The following is a 21,616-nucleotide window of genomic DNA, read 5'->3' on the forward strand; positions in this document are numbered from 1 at the left end:
TCAGTGGAACCCTCCCCATCCCACCTAAATTCGTCAATGGAACCCTCCCCTCACCCATCTAGATTCGTCACTGGAATTCTCCCCCACCCACCTAGACTCGTCACTGGAACCCTTCCTCGAACTATATTTCCTCTAGGTGTAACAGGGATTAACCCATCATCACCGTGGATCAGGCCAAAATTATTCTTAAATAACTCTCAATTAAGACATTTGTCTGGGGACTTTGTCAAAGTTGTAAATCGCTCGCAAACAGCCAATGTTTGTATTCAAAGACATGCAAGCAATTACCACGGCATCTATCAGGCCTCAAGTGCGTGAGATTGACCCGACCGTCACGTCTGTTCTAACTACAACATACGCCACTTTGGAAACGCGCTGTGGTTCCAGCTGCCATCGCTGATCGAATATCTCTGTTTAAAACTGCTTAAAACGTGATCAGATTATTGAGGAAGAAGATGCAAGGACATCTTATTCCACTGACCCACTGAACGCAACCGGTGGAATCACATCGAGCTGGCCAGTTTAAAACTAGAGTACAATACATCCACATTAAAGGCACTATCCCGAGTATGTCGCCATTGTGAGATGTTGACCAGTTTAAAACTAGAGTACAAGACATCCACATTAAAGACACTGTCCCGAGTGTGTCGCCATATAATTAGGCTGCAAGACATCTACATTAAAGGCACTATCCCGAGTGTGTCGCCATTGTGAGATGTTGACCAGTTTAAAACTAGGGTATAAGACATCCACATTAAAGGCACTGTCCCGAGTGTGTCGCCATATAACTAGGCTACAAGACATCTACACTAAAGGCACTATCCCGAGTGTGTCGCCATTGTGAGATGTTGACCAGTTTAAACCTAGGGTACAAGACATCCACATTAAAGGCACTGTCCCGAGTGTGTCGCCATATAACTAGGCTACAAGACATCTACACTAAAGGCACTATCCCGAGTGTGTCGCCATTGTGAGATGTTGACCAGTTTAAACCTAGGGTACAAGACATCCACATTAAAGGCACTGTCCCGAGTGTGTCGCCATTGTGAGATGTTGACCAGTTTAAAACGAGGGCACAAGACATCAACATTAAAGGCACTGTCCCGAGTGTGTCACCATTGTGAGATGTTGACCAGTTTAAAACGAGGGCACAAGACATCAACATTAAAGGCACTGTCCCGAGTGTGTCGCCATTGTGAGATGTTGACCAGTTTAAAACGAGGGCTCAAGACATCCACATTAAAGGCACTGTCCCGAGTGTGACGCCATTGTGAGATGTTGACCAGTTTAAAACGTGGGCTCAAGACATCCACATTAAAGGCACTGTCCCGAGTGTGTCGCCATTATGAGATGTTGACCAGTTTAAAACGAGGGTACAAGACATCCACATTAAAGGCACTGTCCCGAGTGTGTCGCCATTGTGAGATGTTGACCAGTTTAAAACGAGGGTACAAGACATCCACATTAAAGGCACTGTCCCGAGTGCGTCACCATTGTAAGATGTTGACCAGTTAAAACGAGGGTACAAGACATACACATTAAAGGCACTGTTCCGAGTGCGTCACCATTGTGAGATGTTGACCAGTTTAAAACGAGGGTACAAGACATCCACATTAAAGGCACTGTCCCGAGTGCGTCACCATTGTAAGATGTTGACCAGTTAAAACGAGGGTACAAGACATCCACATTAAAGGCACTGTCCCGAGTGCGTCACCATTGTAAGATGTTGACCACTAATAAGGCTCTTTTAACGACTAAAATGACATTTAAAATAAATGTTGTTTGGAACATCAGTGTTTCTCTCTCTATATATTCGTCCTAAAGTTTGTAGTAGCTAATTAAACTTCTTTTACAACACATATCGTCAAAGTTAAAATTAAGGTTTGTTTTGTTTAACGACACCACTAAAACTCGTTGTTTATTAATCATGGGCTGTATCATGTCAAACATTTGGTAATTTTTGACTCGTAGTATCTGAGGAAACCTGCTATCTTTTTTTCAATAGTAGCAAGGGATATTTTATATGCCTTTTCCTACAGGCAGGACACCACAACCAAGATATACCAGTCGTCGACACTGGTTGGGACAGCGAAAAAAGCCAATCGGAGAATGAGTGAAGACATCGAGGTGAAAGTTTCACCCACCCTTCCCCATCCCGTAATATTTTGTGCCAATTCAAAATACAAACGTTACTAAAGTTTTAATACATTCATGTGATTCAACTGATAGCGTCAATTATCTGTACAGATCGGCTCCATTTTTAACATAAAACGGCTAACAAAACTATTCTTTTTACTCGCCATTAACCTTATATTAATATATATCGTGTGACCCATAAAATCGTTCTGAGATTAGCAGTCCACTATCTCAAAATATAGAATAACTTACACCATATAGTATGTCCGTATAGGATATCTGCCGAGACATACAAAAAAAACTAATATCACAGAATCGAATTTTATGAGTAAAATAGTTTACTTGAAAAGATTATTAGTAGCTTTGTTACCGTGACCACGTTGGACTAGCCAGGATTTTACCCATATTGTATTTGTGTGTGTGTGTGTGTGGTGTGTGTGTGTGTGTGTGTGTGTGTCTGTGTGTGTGGTGTGTGTGTGTGTGTGTGTGGTGTGTGTGTGTGTGTGTGTGTGTGTGTGTGTATGTGGTGTGTGTGTCTGTCTGTGTGTATGTGGTGTGTGTGTGTGGTGTGTGTGTGTGTCTACGTGGTGTGTGTGGTGTGTGTAGGGTGTGTGTGTGGTGTGTGTGTGTGGGGTGTGTGTGTGGTGTGTGTCTCTGTGTGTGTGTGTGTGTGGTGTGTGTGTGTCTGTGTGTGTGTGGTGTGTGTGTGGTGTGTGTGTGGTGTGTGTGTGGTGTGTGTGTGTGTGTGTGTGTGAAGGGGGGAGGGGTCATCAGCACAGTTTATCGGTGGTGTTATGGAGCGGGAAAAGATGTCTATTGGGGTGGGGGTGGGTGGGGTTGTAGTGTTGGGGGCATGGCAGCCCTCTGGCTACTGCAATGTTTGATCACGAAAGACAAGCAGACCCCACCCCACCCCCATAATTCCAGCTATTTATCAAACCTAAACCAATTTTGAATCTAGTGCTATTTCGATGCCGTTCGACAGTGATGACAGGAAACAGCATCAATATACTCTCATTTTAAAGGTGACATCCCGATACTTACTGAGCATTGCTTTAATATGTATATCATTGGAATGCATTGGTGTGGGCCAGTTTTTACGAGGGGGGGGGGGGGGGGGGAATGGACGGATAGGCCTCAGATTACAGTTATTTTCCCATTTGGTTGTCCAAAATCCGGAAATTTGTCCGCGCAAGTAGTCTGCTGTTTGACTGTGATTATTTCATGGCAACAGCTATGAAGTGGCAACTATTTAACTGAAGTGACAGGGGAGAGTATGTAGTTTGTAAACATGTGAAGACTTGTTTGTGGCAATTCCGGCCCATGCAAAAGTAGTGCTTTTTGTGTAAAATGGGTGTGCTCCGGCCAGGTTTAGAGGGTGTGTTTGTTTAAACCAATATGCTGGGAGAAAGAGCTGGACAACAGGGGTTGTCCTTTTCAGGGTATTTGTCCCCCAGGCAGGCAAAGGTACATTCAAAAATCAACGGTCCTGCTGATATTAATAAAAATGGTATAGCCACTAAGGTTATATAGAAACATATAGCGAAATTAATTGTTGTCTGTGACCATAAGAAGTATTTTGGTAACAGCAAAATCATTTATATGGTTGTATTCAGAATATGCGCACATAAAAGAATTACAATGTTTGTAAGTATGTTTCGCAATTAGCAAACATAATATTGTAAATGCAGTTGCATTACTTTGACACTCATTTGATTTTACTGTCGCGAATTTAGTTTTATTATTGCAAATTTAGAGGCAGCGAAAAAAGTGGCCTTTTCCAACTAGAGAAAAAGGGCACCTCTGAATTTAAAAACTACTTTTAAACTAGAAGATCGATTTTCTTTTCCGCGAGGGGGTAACTTCGCCTCTCCCCCAGATAATTAGGGCCTTGCAGTTAGAGTAACTTTAAATTCCATCAGCTAATGTCCCAACGATCAACATTTAAAGACGGAGGATTTTCATCTGAAGTTATTGGTAGAGAACGAAAGAATTACGTCTAGCTGTCTAAAAGGGTTTATCGGTTTATTGAGTATCGCTCATAGGCCCACCGAGAAATCAAAGACCTGATCAATACGAGTTAAAAGAACCATACTTTCCATTTCCATATAAACAATCAAGGTGGTCTACCCCCTCCGCCCCCCCCCCCCGCCCCCTCCGCCGAAAAAAGGAGAAAAATAAGAAAAGGGGTGGGTGGGGTGGGGTTGGGGAACCAACCCCCAAAACCCAACCCCAACCTGAAAACACTTTTGTAATGCCATCGTTGTAAAGAACAAACTACGTAATATATCTGTGTACTAAAAAAACATAGTTTTATATTCGTATTGATCATATAAAAAAATCTTATTTTAACCTATACGAAGATGAATGGCATTTTATTTCCAAAGTATTTTCGCAGTATAGTGTGACACGCCTCTCTCTCTCTCTCTCTCTCTCTCTCTCTCTCTCTCTCTCTCTCTCTCTCTCTCTCTGTGTGTGTGTGTGTGTGTGTGTGTCTGGTGTGTCTGTCTGTCTGTCTCTCCCTCCCTCTCTTTCTCTCTCTGTATCTCTATCCCTCCCCTTCTCTCTCTGTATCTCTCTTCCTTCCTCCTGTCTCTCTCTGTATCTCTCCCTCAATTCCCCTTCCCTGTCTCTCCCTTCCCCTCTCTCCTACACACACACACACACGCATGCGCGCGCGCACACACACACAACCTTAACCGTTGAACACAATAAAACATAATAAATATCTCTGTCCGTACATCAAAGTCCTTGCCAATCATCCTCTCCAGTCGATCGGACGGAAGTCTCTGCAAACAGCGCTTGATGTGGGCAGTGTTGTTTCCGGTACAACCCAGCCTCGATGTGAAGTCTTCAAAATAGATACTGGGTCCCGTGGGTCTCCGCGTCAGAGCCCAGTGGGCGAACGGGGACCCACTCTGCTGGATGACGCTTTGAAATAATCCTGAGGAGGAAGAAAACGAAAATAATAAAAAATAAAAAACCTGAAATGAGAGAGAGAGAGAGAGAGAGAGAGAGAGAGAGAGAGAGAGAGGGGGGGGGGAGGGAGGGAGGGAGGGAGGGGAGGGGGGAAGAGAGAGAGAGAGAGAGAGAGAGAGAGAGAGAGAGAGAGAGAGAGAGAGAGAGAGAGGTGATAAATGAAACTGACCAAAACCCCACTGTTATAAAGAAAAACCCTCTCTTATAAACTAAAAACTGTTTTTTATACTTTCGTATTTGAACTAGTCTTTTGATATATATATATACTACTCAAAAGAATTTAAGGGTCAAAAATTTATAACCAAATAAGTTTCAGAGTGTATTAGATTGATGATGTAAACTACACCAAAAATTTAATTTATTGTTCCATATTTACAAAAACCCACAAATAAACGTCACTGTATACAAGAAAGTCACATGACATGCTGTCAAAGTTGAAGGTTGTCAAACATGGATTTTACACATTAGAACATTCGTTTAATAGTGTGTGAATCCACCCCTGGCGCGAATACACTCGACACATCGTTGCCTCATGCTGTTGATCAGACGTCTGAAGAACTCTTGGGGAATGGCCTGCCACTCTGCCATAAGAAGTTGACCCAGATCATGAAGGTTGGCCGGAGGGGCATGGTTATCCCGAACTCTCCTGCCTAATTCGTCCCAGGCGTGCTCTATTGGGGCCAAGTCAGGCGAATATGCTGGCCAATCCATCCTGGCGATACCTTGTTGTCTGAGAAAGTCCGTTACCACCCTGGCGCGGTGGGGTCTGGCATTGTCATCCTGCAGAACTGCCCCGCCGCCAATCTGCTGAAGGCCTGGGAAAACCAACGGCCGGATAATCTCATTCAGATAGCGGATTCCATTCAGATTGCCATCCACCACATAGAGGGGGTCCTGTGGTGGATAGAGATGCCGCCCCACACCATGACGCTGCCACCACCGAACCGGTGACGGTGTCTAACGTTAACGTCAGCGAAGCGCTCCCCAGGACGTCTGTAGACACGAACCCGACCGTCGTTGAACTGGAGACTAAACCTGGACTCATCAGTGAACATCACTCGACCCCACTGAACACATTGCCACCGCAGATGAAGTGTGCACCAGTGACGCCTGGCCGTTCTGTGACATGGTAGGAGTGGTGGTCGAACAGCCTGGCGACGGCAGCGTAGATTATTGGCTCTCAGACGATTGGGTATGGTTTGATCAGACACTCGAGTTCCAGTCGCAGTCCGCAGATTGTCACGTAATCGGCGTGCAGTGGTTGTGCGTTGACGTAGAGCCATATTGGTGATGTAGCGGTCCTCTCTATTTGTAGTGCTTCGGGGTCTTCCCGAACGTGGACGATTTCGAACAGAATTTGTTGCTTGGTACCGTTGCCACAGTCGGCCAACGACACTCTGACTGACACCAAGTCTCAGAGCAACATTTCTTTGCGTATTGCCATCCTGAAGCCAAGCAATAGCCCTTCCTCGATCTTCGATAGTCAGTTGACGTCGTACCATTGTCGAATTTGGAGTGTGCACCGTACACGAACGCAAGCTCCAATTATACGGAAATTCAGCATTGGGAACATGGAATACACATGCAAAGCGTGCAAATGAAGCGCTTTGTGAAAAAGCAAGTTATGGGCACTTAGCAGACCTTTCGCTTTCGCCCTAATTTACGTGCAAATGTAAGCATGTTTTCGCCATTAGAACTAGTCGACAGTGTCAATGACAGTGGATTTTAATTCATTTATGGGTTGCTTAGACCCACTTTCGTCAAAATGGAACAATACCATGCGTGACATTATGGTCTAGCTAATATAATTGACATTCAGAAAATAATGTCGAAAATATCGTCTAACCCTTAAATTCTGTATATAACCACGAGAGGGCGAAACATAGCCCAGTGGTAAAACGCTCGCCTGTTGTGCGGTCGATCTAGGATCGATTCAGTCAGTGGCCCATCGGGCTATTTCTCACTCTAACCAGTGCTTATGTCTGTGGAATGTTGCATATAAGCGATTCCTTGCTGTTAATCGAAAAGAGTAGCTCAATGAATGGTTGCAACAGGTTTCTTCTCCAATAATCTGTGATCCTTAACCATATGTCTGACTCCACATAACTATAATTAAAACATTTTTTTCTTTCCCTGTAACTATGAAACACTATGAGACAGTCTAACCTCGGGCTAGCGGTGACACCATGAGAAGACCCACACTGCAGGCCCCGGCACTGTGTCCGTCGATCGTCACCCTTCGTGGATCTCCGTCAAAGTTCGCTATGTTTTCCTTCACCCACTTGAGAGCCTCGATCTGGTCAAGCATTCCAAAGTTGCCCGGAATGTGTGAATCGGACGACGTAAGAAAACCTAATAAAACAAAAACGAAATTGAGTTAAATGCACTAGGCCTAGATTCCGAGGTACATACCTCTTGTGTTATCATTATTATATAAGTAGCTACATATTGCTACGTTTGTATCTAGGATCAGTTTTATGTAATATATTTTGTTTTCAATTTATTGTATTGTATTGTTTAAATTTGTCATCAAATATACATATATATTTTTGTTACAATTAAAATTAAAGCTTACGTCTGTTTGTAGCTTCAAAAGATTGCTATATCACGATTTACAACCGTCAATAAAATTATTCTGATCAAACATAAATGCTTAATCATGCCTTAAAATTTGCTAAAAATATATTTTGTAATTTTAGTAACCACCGAAATAACAATGTTAACCTTTCTACTTCAGAATAACGGATAGTCTCAGTCTCAAATCTACAAGCAATATTACTTCATGTTCTTTGTACTCGTAGTTTGTAAACAACAATTATATAAATGTTTTATGTATTATTTTCGAAAGGAGAGTTGTCATAAAAAAAAACTACTTTGTAATCAGATACTAGAAGCCCCAAGAAGACCAAAAACGAGTTGGATTTGCCAAAATTGATAATCGAAGTAAAATGTTGCAACTAATGTGTAATTTAGCGGTAAAAACTTGAACCAGCTGAAAACATATTACATTGCCAAATAGACACGGTCAGCGACTTTAAAAGACTGAACCAGCTGAAAACATATTACATTGCCAAATAGACACGGTCACCGACTTTAAAAGATGAGCTATTTATCTTAGGGCAGGAGTGTTGGAGCAATGGACATATTCGCACGTATTTGTTACCATAATTTCGTTGCTGGTTATGACGACCATTTTGTATAATGCATAGTTAAGAGTTGTCGATGACTATGGTGTCTATTTTGCTTAATCTATGGTAAAGTTGTGGTATGGGGATGTAGGTGGTATGGGTATATGCCAATAACGTGTTTACTGTTATAGGGGTTGTGGGTTGTTTTTGTGGGGTTTTTTTTTCTTTTTTTCAGCTATGTCTTTGTTTAATGTATGGTAGAGTTGGAACTGTGATGCAGGATGAAGGTGCATACGATGGAACAACGTTCCTATTTTCTCAGTTTTGTTGATAGCTATGTCTAGTTTGCTTAATGTATGGTAAAAGTTGGTGATTTGGTGGAGTGCAGAAGGAAGAAGAATGTGCCAACAATAGTTTTAGTTTCACAAACTTATGAATGGTTGTGATATCCATTAATTTGCGTAACGTATGGTAAGATTAAATGTTGGCGATGCAAAAACAAACGATTTTATTTTCAATTTTGTCAACGGCTGTGTTGTCTATTTTGCGCAATAGATGATAAGAACTGGGGATGTGGGCTGCACGAGAAGGGACACACAGTATGCCAGTGCTTTTGGTGTTCAATGTACACGTCATACCTAGTGGTCCCAGTCTGTAGTTGAAGGTGACCACGATGACCTCGTGCGTTGCTAGGAGATCTCCATGGAGAGTGGCGCCCATGCCGATCTGGTAGGAACCCCCGTGCACGAACACAACCACAGGGTACGGCTTCCGGTGGCCATGCTGAAAGAGAAATCAAGTGTTAAAGTTTGTTTTCTTTAACAAACCACTAGTGCTCATTGCGGTCACTTCAACACTACTGACATTCAATCACTCATTACAACTCTGTATGTAATACAGACATAACTATGTGTTACAAGCAGTCACTTCAACACCACTGACATTCAATCACTCATTACAACTCTGTATGAAATACAGACATTACTATGTGTTACAAGCAGTCACTTCAACACTACTGACATCCAGTCACTCATTACAACTCTGTATGTAATACAGACATAACTATGTGTTACAAGCAGTCACTTCAACACCACTGACATCCAATCACTCATTACAACTCTGTATGTAATACAGACATAACTATGTGTTACTAGCAGTCACTTCAACACCATTGACATTCAATCACTCATTACAACTCTGTATGAAATACAGACATTACTATGTGTTACTAGCGGTCCGTTTAACACCACTGACATTCAATCACTCATTACAACTCTGTATGTAATACAGACATTACTACGTGTTACTAGCAGTCACTTCAACACTACTGACATTCAATCACTCATTACAACTCTGTATGTAATACAGACATTACTATGTGTTATACTAGCGGTCAATTCAACACCACTGACATTCAATCACTCATTACAACTATGTATGAAATACAGACATTACTATGTGTTACTAGCGGTCCGTTCAACAATACTGACATTCAATCACTCATTACAACTCTGTATGTAATACAGACATTACTATGTGTTACTAGCAGTCACTTCAACACCACTGACATTCAATCACTCATTACAACTCTGTATGTAATACAGACATTACTATGTGTTACTAGCGGTCCGTTCAACACCACTGACATTCAATCACTCATTACAACTCTGTATGTAATACAGACATTACTATGTGTTACTAGCGGTCACTTCAACACTACTGACATCCAGTCACTCATTACAACTTCAACACCACTGACATTCAATCACTCATTACAACTCTGTATGTAATACAGACATTACTATGTGTTACTAGCGGTCCGTTCAACAATACTGACATTCAATCACTCATTACAACTCTGTATGTAATACAGACATTACTATGTGTTACTAGCGGTCCGTTCAACACTACTGACATTCAATCACTCATTACAACTCTGTATGTAATACAGACATTACTACGTGTTACTAGCAGTCACTTCAACACTACTGACATTCAATCACTCATTACAACTCTGTATGTAATACAGACATTACTATGTGTTATACTAGCGGTCAATTCAACACCACTGACATTCAATCACTCATTACAACTATGTATGAAATACAGACATTACTATGTGTTACTAGCGGTCCGTTCAACAATACTGACATTCAATCACTCATTACAACTCTGTATGTAATACAGACATTACTATGTGTTACTAGCGGTCACTTCAACACTACTGACATCCAGTCACTCATTACAACTTCAACACCACTGACATTCAATCACTCATTACAACTCTGTATGTAATACAGACATTACTATGTGTTACTAGCGGTCCGTTCAACACTACTGACATTCAATCACTCATTACAACTCTGTATGTAATACAGACATTACTATGTGTTACTAGCGGTCACTTCAACACTACTGACATCCAGTCACTCATTACAACTTCAACACCACTGACATTCAATCACTCATTACAACTCTGTATGTAATACAGACATTACTATGTGTTACTAGCGGTCCGTTCAACACTACTGACATTCAATCACTCATTACAACTCTGTATGTAATACAGACATTACTATGTGTTACTAGCGGTCCGTTCAACAATACTGACATTCAATCACTCATTACAACTCTGTATGAAATACATACATTACTATGTGTTACTAGCAGTCACTTCAACACTACTGACATTCAATCACTCATTACAACTCTGTATGTAATACAGACATTACTATGTGTTATACTAGCGGTCCGTTCAACAATACTGACATTCAATCACTGATTACAACTCTGTATGTAATACAGACATTACTATGTGTTACTAGCGGTCCGTTCAACACTACTGACATTCAATCACTCATTACAACTCTGTATGTAATACAGACATTACTACGTGTTACTAGCAGTCACTTCAACACTACTGACATTCAATCACTCATTACAACTCTGTATGTAATACAGACATTACTATGTGTTATACTAGCGGTCAATTCAACACCACTGACATTCAATCACTCATTACAACTATGTATGAAATACAGACATTACTATGTGTTACTAGCGGTCCGTTCAACAATACTGACATTCAATCACTCATTACAACTCTGTATGTAATACAGACATTACTATGTGTTACTAGCAGTCACTTCAACACCACTGACATCCAATCACTCATTACAACTCTGTATGTAATACAGACATAACTATGTGTTACTAGCAGTCACTTCAACACCATTGACATTCAATCACTCATTACAACTCTGTATGAAATACAGACATTACTATGTGTTACTAGCGGTCCGTTCAACAATACTGACATTCAATCACTCATTACAACTCTGTATGAAATACAGACATTACTATGTGTTACTAGCGGTCCGTTCAACACTACTGACATTCAATCACTCATTACAACTCTGTATGTAATACAGACATTACTATGTGTTACTAGCAGTCACTTCAACACTACTGACATTCAATCACTCATTACAACTCTGTATGTAATACAGACATTACTATGTGTTACTAGCGGTCACTTCAACACTACTGACATCCAGTCACTCATTACAACTTCAACACCACTGACATTCAATCACTCATTACAACTCTGTATGAAATACAGACATTACTATGTGTTACTAGCGGTCCGTTCAACACTACTGACATTCAATCACTCATTACAACTCTGTATGTAATACAGACATTACTATGTGTTACTAGCAGTCACTTCAACACTACTGACATTCAATCACTCATTACAACTCTGTATGTAATACAGACATTACTATGTGTTACTAGCGGTCACTTCAACACTACTGACATCCAGTCACTCATTACAACTTCAACACCACTGACATTCAATCACTCATTACAACTCTGTATGAAATACATACATTACTATGTGTTACAAGCAGTCACTTCAACACCACTGACATCCAATCACTCATTACAACTCTGTATGAAATACAGACATAACTATGTGTTACTAGCAGTCACTTCAACACCACTGACATCCAATCACTCATTACAACTCTGTATGTAATACAGACATAACTATGTGTTACTAGCAGTCACTTCAACACCATTGACATTCAATCACTCATTACAACTCTGTATGAAATACAGACATTACTATGTGTTACTAGCGGTCCGTTTAACACCACTGACATTCAATCACTCATTACAACTCTGTATGTAATACAGACATTACTACGTGTTACTAGCAGTCACTTCAACACTACTGACATTCAATCACTCATTACAACTCTGTATGTAATACAGACATTACTATGTGTTACTAGCGGTCCGTTTAACACCACTGACATTCAATCACTCATTACAACTCTATATGTAATACAGACATTACTATGTGTTACTAGCGGTCCGTTTAACACCACTGACATTCAATCACTCATTACAACTCTGTATGTAATACAGACATTACTATGTGTTACTCGCAGTCACTTCAACACTACTGACATTCAATCACTGATTACAACTCTGTATGTAATACAGACATTACTATGTGTTACAAGCAGTCACTTCAACACTACTGACATTCAATCACTGATTACAACTCTGTATGTAATACAGACATTACTATGTGTTACAAGCAGTCACTTCAACACTACTGACATTCAATCACTGATTACAACTCTGTATGAAATACATACATTACTACACTAGTACTGAATTAAATTTCGTCTACAATACCATGTGTTCCCTTATTTCTTTCCAGCAGTATATTTGGAAATTCCGACATGTAGTCTTTGGATACCCGCTACATTTTTCCATTAGTAGTAAAGGATCTTTTATATGCACCATTCCACAGACAGGATAGCACATACCACGGCCTTTGATATACCAGTCGGGATGCACTGGCTGAACGAGAAATAGTTCAATGGGCTTACCGACGGGGATTGATCCTAGACCGACCAAACATCAGGCGAGCGCTTTACTAATGCACTACATCTTGCCTTGAGAACTACAAATTAATTCTGTTTATATGACACTGTTGTGTATGTGGTATATTAAAAATCCTGAAATATTATCTTTTTACTACCGTCGCTCTTGACGCAGATTTTTTTCCCGAACATATCTTAAACAATATATACCAATCAGCACTGAAGCGAATGTTTTATTCGTGTGTTACATAAATTCGAACCCATTCCAAATATAAGGCTTTGACTGTTTACTTCCTGTTTCCCGTTTAGAAAAGAAATCTTCAGTTACTAAAAAAATATTTTTTCAAAATAAAACGAAATGATGTCTTAAAAAGAAATATGAGCGGAAATAAAAGAAGACTCTCTTAAGTCACACTGGATGTTAATTTACTGAACAACAAAAAAACCCCACGTGGATATCAATGTAGTTTTCTTTATTTTATTGAACAGTATTCAGTTTAAATCCGGCAGTAGATTTTATGTCTATTAAAAATTATCAATTTATTGTGAATTGTGATGGCCCAGTTAATTACAGAATTAATAAAAACAAATTATCACGAAGAAATATATATTCAGAACTTCACATACGTTGTTTTCGCTTCCTATTTATTGCACGAGTTTATTTTGCGCAAGAATATATACCACGAGATCGCGTAGCGGTCGAGTGGTATGTTCTTTCGCAAAATAAACGAGTGCAATAAATAGGAAGTGAAAACAACGTATGTGAAGTTCTGTATTTATTACATACCTTCTTTTATGTTTTACAAAAACGGTTTTTAATTTAACATCATAACAACACTTTGTTAAATCTATGATCAAAACTCCTTTCATGGATTTATTTAACGTTAAGAATCATACTCTGCGGCAGCCTTGTGTAATGTTTCAAATACAATATGACATCATTTGTAAATCATATATGACGTAAATAAATAAAAGGCACTAACTGCTGTAAAAAGAAAAAGGGAATTCCCCATTTAAAAGTTCCGGTCCAGATTGCACAGAATAAATTTATTACACGGTTTCAAAAGGCCTTTATCACTATAGTAAGATTGAATAGGTATGTAATATATATATATATATATATATATATATATATATATATATATATATAGAGAGAGAGAGAGAGAGAGAGAGAGAGAGAGAGAGAGAGAGAGAGAGAGAGAGAGAGAGAGAGAGGAAGAGAGAGAGAGAGAGAGAGAGAGAGAGAGAGAGAGAGAGAGAGAGAGAGAGAGAGAGAGAGAGAAAGGATACTACCTGAGTGTCTTGTGATATCATAATTTATTAGCACGAGTTCATACACGTATGAAATCCGAGGCTTGCCGAGGATTTTATACTTTTATCGGTGGGTGCTTATAAATTATAATATCACACACGGGGGGGGGGGGTTATTCTTTTTATCATCCATTATTCTTTTCATTTGTGACAATTGTAAACAATGTCAGTAATGTGAGTTGCATGTCACTATATTTGGCAGTGTAGACTCGTTAACTATCAGAACGACAATGCCGTAACGTCATTAATGATAGGTTTAGCGCTGAAACATACACAATTACGTAACAAAAAGAAACGATATCGCAAATTATAGTGCCAGCGATATCTCCTACAAAAGCCTGTAATGGATGTTCTTGGTTAGACACAAACACCTTTTGCTCAAGCTGCTTTCTAGAATTATGACTCAGCATGGCAATTCTCAAGTCAATTACACATCGTGTCAAGTCCCCCCAAATTATCATAATGTTATGTATCATTCTATAGTGGACCTAAATATAGGATAAACTCAACTTTTTCTATAGATGGTATGGTCTCAATGAGTATTTTTCAGTTGTCTAGACAGTTTAATACTCACACTTTCTCTCAGACCCCTACCTATGGCATACTTATCTGTGTACGAGTGATTGCGTGCGCGCGTGCATTCTGGATATCACAAGAAAATATCAATCTCCTATTTTCAGCATCGTTGAATATGTTCAAATGTGTGACATTCGGTCGTGCGTTGTGACGCAGGTTAAACATCGTGTAATTTATAACTATCAAATTGCAATGACTGGCGACATTGAGCGTAAATACAAGCTCTAAAACCATCGTCGTTGGCGCAATGGAAGTGCAGTTATCGTCTGCGTCACTGCATTGTTACTAAAAGCCTGATAAGAGAGCCACGCGATTCTAACAGTATTATCTTTACCATCCTTACAAACCATGTTGGGTTAGTAAATATGCCAGCAGGACCACAGAAAATGGGGCGTCTCAGATATCGTGGAACAATGACGCGGATAATGAAATAATAAAAAGCCAACTTTCCTTTACTTAATAACCTTCACCTGAATTCAAGAAGGAAATGATTTTAAAGCGGTTAAATAGGTTTTGACGTCACACGCTATACTGATGTGTGTTTTTATTTGCTATACTCTTTCCCAAAAGTGCTCAAAAGAGAAAACAAAAGTGATGCTTTGCAAATGACTTCACATTAATATTTCAACACTCTGTATTGCAAACACATTTTAATAATGTAAACACTATATAAAATATTAAGTATATATACCACTGTATGGCTCAAACGAAGTCAATACCAGTTTCTTCGAATCTTTGTCGACAAGTGTCTTGTCGTAAGATGAAATATTTCACAGTCTTGATTACAGTTAGTCTACTTTATCCGTTTGTGAAAATGATAATCATTGTAAGAGTATGGTATACATATCACACGCAAAGTTATGAAAATCACATGATGTGAAGCACCTTATTATAGGTCTTTGATACCAGAGGTAAAACGTCACCACAGCAGTAATCATTCAACCACAACCCTGAGTGAGTGCTCCGCAAGGCTCAATGGGTAGGTGTAAACCACTTGCACCGACCAGTGATCCATAACTGATTCAACAAAGGCCATGGTTTGTGCTGTCCTGCCTGTGGGAAGCGCAAATAAAAGATCCCTTGCTGCTAATCGGAAGAGTAGCCCATGTAGTGGCCACAGCGGGTTTCCTCTGAAAATCTGTGTGGTCCTTAACCATATGTCTGACGCCATATAACCGTAAATAAAATGTGTTGAGTGCGTCGTTAAATAAAACATTTCTTTCATTCAACCACATAAAACTTTATGCTAGGCAAGTAAAAGGACAACATATTACCTAGCTTTATACATACAAGGATGGATATAAAAAAACATGTAACTGGCTGAGGTATTTTCAGTACAGTATATGTATGTATGTATGTATGTATGTATGGATGGATGGATCTGAGTTAGTCGAGACAAGAATTGTGTAAAAGTGCCTTAGTGAGGTGTTTGTTTGATAAAAAAGACAAATAAACAAACAAACATAAAAAACCAGCAACAAAAACACACTGACAATCGAAAACCAACCAGAACCACAAAACAGCTATCTTAACCAATGACGTAATTCTTGTTTTTCTTGTGACTTGCAATCAATGTGATCTCATTTCAGTTATCTCGCTTTAACTAAATCCCCTAAAAGAAAACAAACAAATAAGCAACCCTACCCCCTCAAAACCCTTAAACAAAACCTTTAAAATACTTAAATAAAACTTCTTCTTTTTTAATACCCAGAAAAGAAAGAAAGAAAAACAAAAAGACATGATGGCGCGAGTCTTAAATTCCCTCGCGACGCGTTATCGTCTCCATCTTATCGGATTGATGAGATAAGAAACCGGACAGTTTTAGCTTACACCGAAACCCGTGACCCTCTGTTCATCTCTATACACACTGATGAACGGGACCTGACGGGCGTAAGTAAGAAAATAACAGTTCCCGGGGGTCTCGGTAGTTACATTAATCTGAAAATAAGCGGTTATGTCCCGTCTCGTCACACCGACTTTCATTGGAAGGCATAAAGATCACGCGGGATGACGTGGAAACAATGGCGCGTTCTAACCACTCCTAGCTAGTGTTGCCTCTCCTTTGTAAATCAGGCTGGCCACGCGCTCACACGGAACATCGTGTACAAAGAGATTGGGAAATAGCTCGTTAAACCCAACCAACGTAGAATTATTGACTTTTTTCTCAGATGAATATTTTAAATACATGTATAATGTCCTAATACTAATAATGGGCCATTTTTAAAGTCGCAGACCTTAGTTTCATCCCGTGAAAATGGACACTAAGTTTAATTAATCTACAAACCTGTAACATATTTGGATATGGTTATAACAGAGAAAAACTAAAGTCTGTGATGTTTAAATGGGGAAATACCGTCCACAACTAGACTAGAGCGTGTCGCGATAACCATTATTTAGCAGATGAACGTGCGTTTTTAGAATTATGAAAACCTCTTCAGGTGTACGAAAATTAACATTCTAAATAATAAAATGGAAGTTGTTCTAATTTAAATGATCGAAAACGGCTTTAATAATCAAAAACAAGTCGTGTGTTTAAAACTAGGGTGTGACACTTTAAAAAACACACAACAACAAAAAAAAAAAAAACCCACAACAACAACAACAACAAAAATTGCAGTAACCAAACTGATTCATAAAACAAGAACAACACTGTTTTATTATTTATAGGCCCGTAGAAATTGGGGTGGGGGATGTGCCCTCTACTCAAGACCAAACAAATATTTACTTTTTTAAAAAACAATATTTACTCAGTAAATGAAGTGCATAGGCAAACAGTTTACTGGAAGGTAAATGACCCAGAAAGCGTTCAGTAAACAAAAATACATAATAAGCAACTATACATTTTCCAGAAATATCTTTGAAATAATCTAAAAAGTGTTTACAAAACAAAGGCAACTATATATATCACCGGTATATTACGCCCTCAGTTCGGATGAATTGAAGGCCAGCTACGAAAGAACGATAAGAAATGTTGTATATGCTAGTATAATATACAGATAAAGGTGTCACATGGTCATTTAGACATGTATTTATTCGAGACACTCTATAAAGTAACATGATAAGGTATTATATATACATGCACGCCTATCTGAAATGAGTAAATCTCTACTGAAAACAATCCAATTAAAACATGGTTGATAATTTTGCCAGCAGAACACTGACTTCCTCAAAGGTGTCCAGCCAGTGTACCACGACTGGTACATCAAAGGTCATGGTATGTGCTATCCTGTCTGTGATGGTGCATATAAAAGATCCCTTGCTGCTAATCGAAAAGAGTAGTCCATGAAGTGACAACAGCAGGTTTCCTCCCTCAATGGTCCTTAACCATATATCCGACACCATATAACCGTCAATAAAATGTGTTGAGTGCGTCGTTAAATAAAACATTTCCTTCCTTCCTCAAAAGTGAGAGAGAGAAACTAAACTATATACATGTAATAGGTACACTCGAAAGATAAATTAATTTATGGTCAAATGTAATTTTCTTTTTTAAAACTAGAAAATAATATTCAGACAAAAATCTGGTTTTAAATCTGGTTGTATGCGTGTATGAGTGAGGTTTTTGTTTTGTTTTGTTTTGGGGTTTTTTGTTTTGTTTTTTTTAGTGGAGAAGACTTAAAGGGAGACAAATTACAAAGTCTGCACTATACACACCCAGGCGCGTTTGTCTACCTGTGTTGGACACATCCAATGAGGAATCTCGGAGACTGTGCCTAAGACAGTCGCCTTAGAACCTTCAGTGGGTGTAAGCACGAGTCAAATTGATTGATTGATTGGTTGTCGGCCTCTCTCCCCCCCCCCCCCCCCCCCCCGCACCAAGCAATTTTTTTTTCGGTATATTTTCCAGGGGAGAATGACCCAAGACACCCTAAAAACTGTGCTCGCCCAAGTCTAGACCACCCACCTGCACAGTGTCCTGCACACCGTCCTGACACCCACGCCTGACGCTCATACTGTTGTCTTCTGCGCTATTATAGCGAGATTCACGCCAGAAAAGTGAATAAATGTGAAGATGATGAATTCAAGCTATGTATTAGAAGAATTGGCGTGTTTAACAGATGTTTGGCCAAAGCGGTTTGTGCATCTGTTGTAGTTCAAACAAACCCAATCCGTGCGCGACTGCAGCTTGTCGGCGATTCCCGGAATGCAGTCCCGGAGACGGGAGGAATGTATCGAGGGAGGAAAACAAAACACAAACTTTATTCTTTAGTTTACCATAGTATCAAAACGAATCAGTAGATAAATAAGTTCAATGAACGAGAGTTTTAATTTGTTTTAGAAAAGTATTCACAATTTGTGGCATCAGGATGTTTGAAATAATAGGGCGTGGGGGGGGGGGGGGGGGGGGTTGGTTGGTCTAGGACTGTTTGAAAAAGGAGATGGCATGAAGTTGTTCTGAAAAGTTGATGTTGTCAAGAAGATAAACATTCACTCTAGTATCGATTCCCAATAAAATAAATAAAAATGTATTTAGTATACAGTACACACACGACTATAGTAGAGGTTTAACTTAGTACAGGGTACAATATAGCAAATGTAAATACGATTTTCTGAGAGAAAAAAAGGGGTTGCTAATAAAAAGTATTCTATATATTTATTGCTCGGATGTGTTGATGCATTACATATATCAGTTTTATCATAAAATGTTAACATTATCGACTCTGATAATTGATTTGGTCCCAGAAACCCTATTGACTTGACGCCAAGATGAGCGTTGAGAAGCCACTTGTTGCTCCCCACATTGCAGACCGCGTTTCTACGACATATCTATGCACGTGCCACGCCGCCATTCCAAGCACACACATATAGCGCAAATACCGACAGCGCGGCAAATGAAGCAGAACTCGGAATGATCGTGGCTTGTAGCAGCAGAAGACATATGTCCCAGACACACTGAACGAAAAGGTAGAAAAACCGACGGTTTGAAATCGTGAAACCTTCAGACGTTATTGCCATACCTTGTCAGGTGGCCATAGCGCCAATACCCCCTTCTTCATCGCCCATTCGATTTATCTTCTCATCCTCTTCTCTTTATCGTTACAATAAAGCTATTTTAGCAGAAGACTTGAACGGCATACAAATCGGGGCATTAGGTTCGAATCCCGTCAATGTACAGATGGTGTTTTTATTGTAACTAGATTTGGGTCTGGTTTGGGAGGGGGGGGGGGGGGGGGTTGTTGCGCAATTCTTCCGGTATTCTACGACTAGTGCTACAGACCACTGACTTTTTCCTGTTCCAACCGGTGCCCTTACGACTGGTATATCAAAAGCCGTGGCAAGTCCATTTAAAAGATCCCTTGCTACTAATGGGGGAAAAAAGGGAATTACTAAATGTTTGACATCTGATAGTCGATGATTAATTAACCAATGTGCAAAACAAAACAAAACAAAATCTAATCTCTCTCTCTCTCTCTCTCTCTCTCTCTCTCTCTCTCTCTCTCTCTCTCTCTCTCTCTCTCTCAAGTGACAAAATTAGCATATGGCCGGAGTTTAAAATCTGTAGAGATGTCGTTAAAGAAATATTCCTTTCCTTTCTCCTGGTGTTAAGAGTAACCTTTATTTGCTCCAGGTTATAACAAGGAGCCACACAGGTTCACACGCATCTGCTCGTAGAATAACAAGGAGATGGCAGTTTCCTTCAAAACGGCTATTGAGCCCACGTTTTCTACACGCATTTGTAATTTGCCAAACATTTGCGGTGTTTAGAAACCTTTCAACACATTGATGTAGTTATGTATACCGCATTTTGGGCAGTAAACAGAAATTAAAAGCAGAGATGTTTCACGCCAAGAATGTTTCAATGAACACGTTCTGCGAAATGCGATGCCGATATAGACTCATTATTGACGTGATATGGAGGAAACATAGAAATATGTACACGGGGCAGTGATGCGCCAGATTGTCTGCAGTGATGTGGAATGGTCAAGTCTAACACTGTATGTTGTATACACCGTCGAGTTGTCTTACTACATCATTACAGGCTCAGTGACTATTTTAATAATCTCTCTCCCCCTCCTTTTCCCTCTTTTTTCTTTTCTCTCTCTCCCCCCATTTTGCTCTCCCTCTCTGCCTGTCTCCTCTCTCTCTCTCTCTCTCTCTCTCTCTCCTCTCTCCTCTCCTCTCTCATCTCTCTGTGTGTGTGTCTATTTCCTCCCTTCCGTCCCTTCTCTCTCTCTCTTCCCCTCTCATTCTTTCTGTGTGTGCGTGCGTCTCTCTCTCTGCCCTCTCTCTCTGTGTGTCCTCTGTCTCTTTCTGTCTCTCTCTCCCTCTCTGTTGTGACTGTCTCTCCTCCTCCTCTCTATGTTCTCCTATCTCTCCATCTCTCCATCTCTCTCTCTCTCGCTCTCTCTCTCTCTCTCTCTCTGTGTGTGTGTGTGTCTCTCTCTTTCTCTGTAACTCTCTCTGTCTAGCTCTCTCTGTGTCTCTCTTTATCTATCTGTCTCTCTCTCTTTCTCTTTATCTGAATCTATCTGTATCTCTCTGTCTCTCTGTCTCTGTATATATCCCCTCTCTCTCTCTCTCTGAATTGGCTCTCTATATTTATTTACCATTGGGGATACAAAAAAGTCACAAGATTTGAAT

General features: G+C 39.9%; 1 protein-coding gene across 2 annotated transcripts in view; it reads right to left on the reverse strand.

Moving 5' to 3' along the window:
• The window catches only part of LOC121375602 (cholinesterase-like), a 102,389-nt gene that overhangs the window by 14,473 nt on the left and 66,300 nt on the right, over nucleotides 1–21,616 (reverse strand). For both annotated transcript variants that reach the window (XM_041503144.1, XM_041503142.1), the window contains exons 3-5: nucleotides 8,882–9,026; nucleotides 7,282–7,467; nucleotides 4,878–5,080 (exon numbers count right to left, since the gene is read on the reverse strand). In XM_041503144.1, the coding sequence (XP_041359078.1) occupies nucleotides 4,878–5,080; nucleotides 7,282–7,467; nucleotides 8,882–9,026 (534 nt within the window). The remainder of the gene's footprint in view (nucleotides 1–4,877; nucleotides 5,081–7,281; nucleotides 7,468–8,881; nucleotides 9,027–21,616) is intronic.

This window comes from Gigantopelta aegis, chromosome 6 (assembly GCF_016097555.1).
Source record: "Gigantopelta aegis isolate Gae_Host chromosome 6, Gae_host_genome, whole genome shotgun sequence".
Lineage (NCBI taxonomy): Eukaryota > Metazoa > Mollusca > Gastropoda > Neomphalida > Peltospiridae > Gigantopelta > Gigantopelta aegis.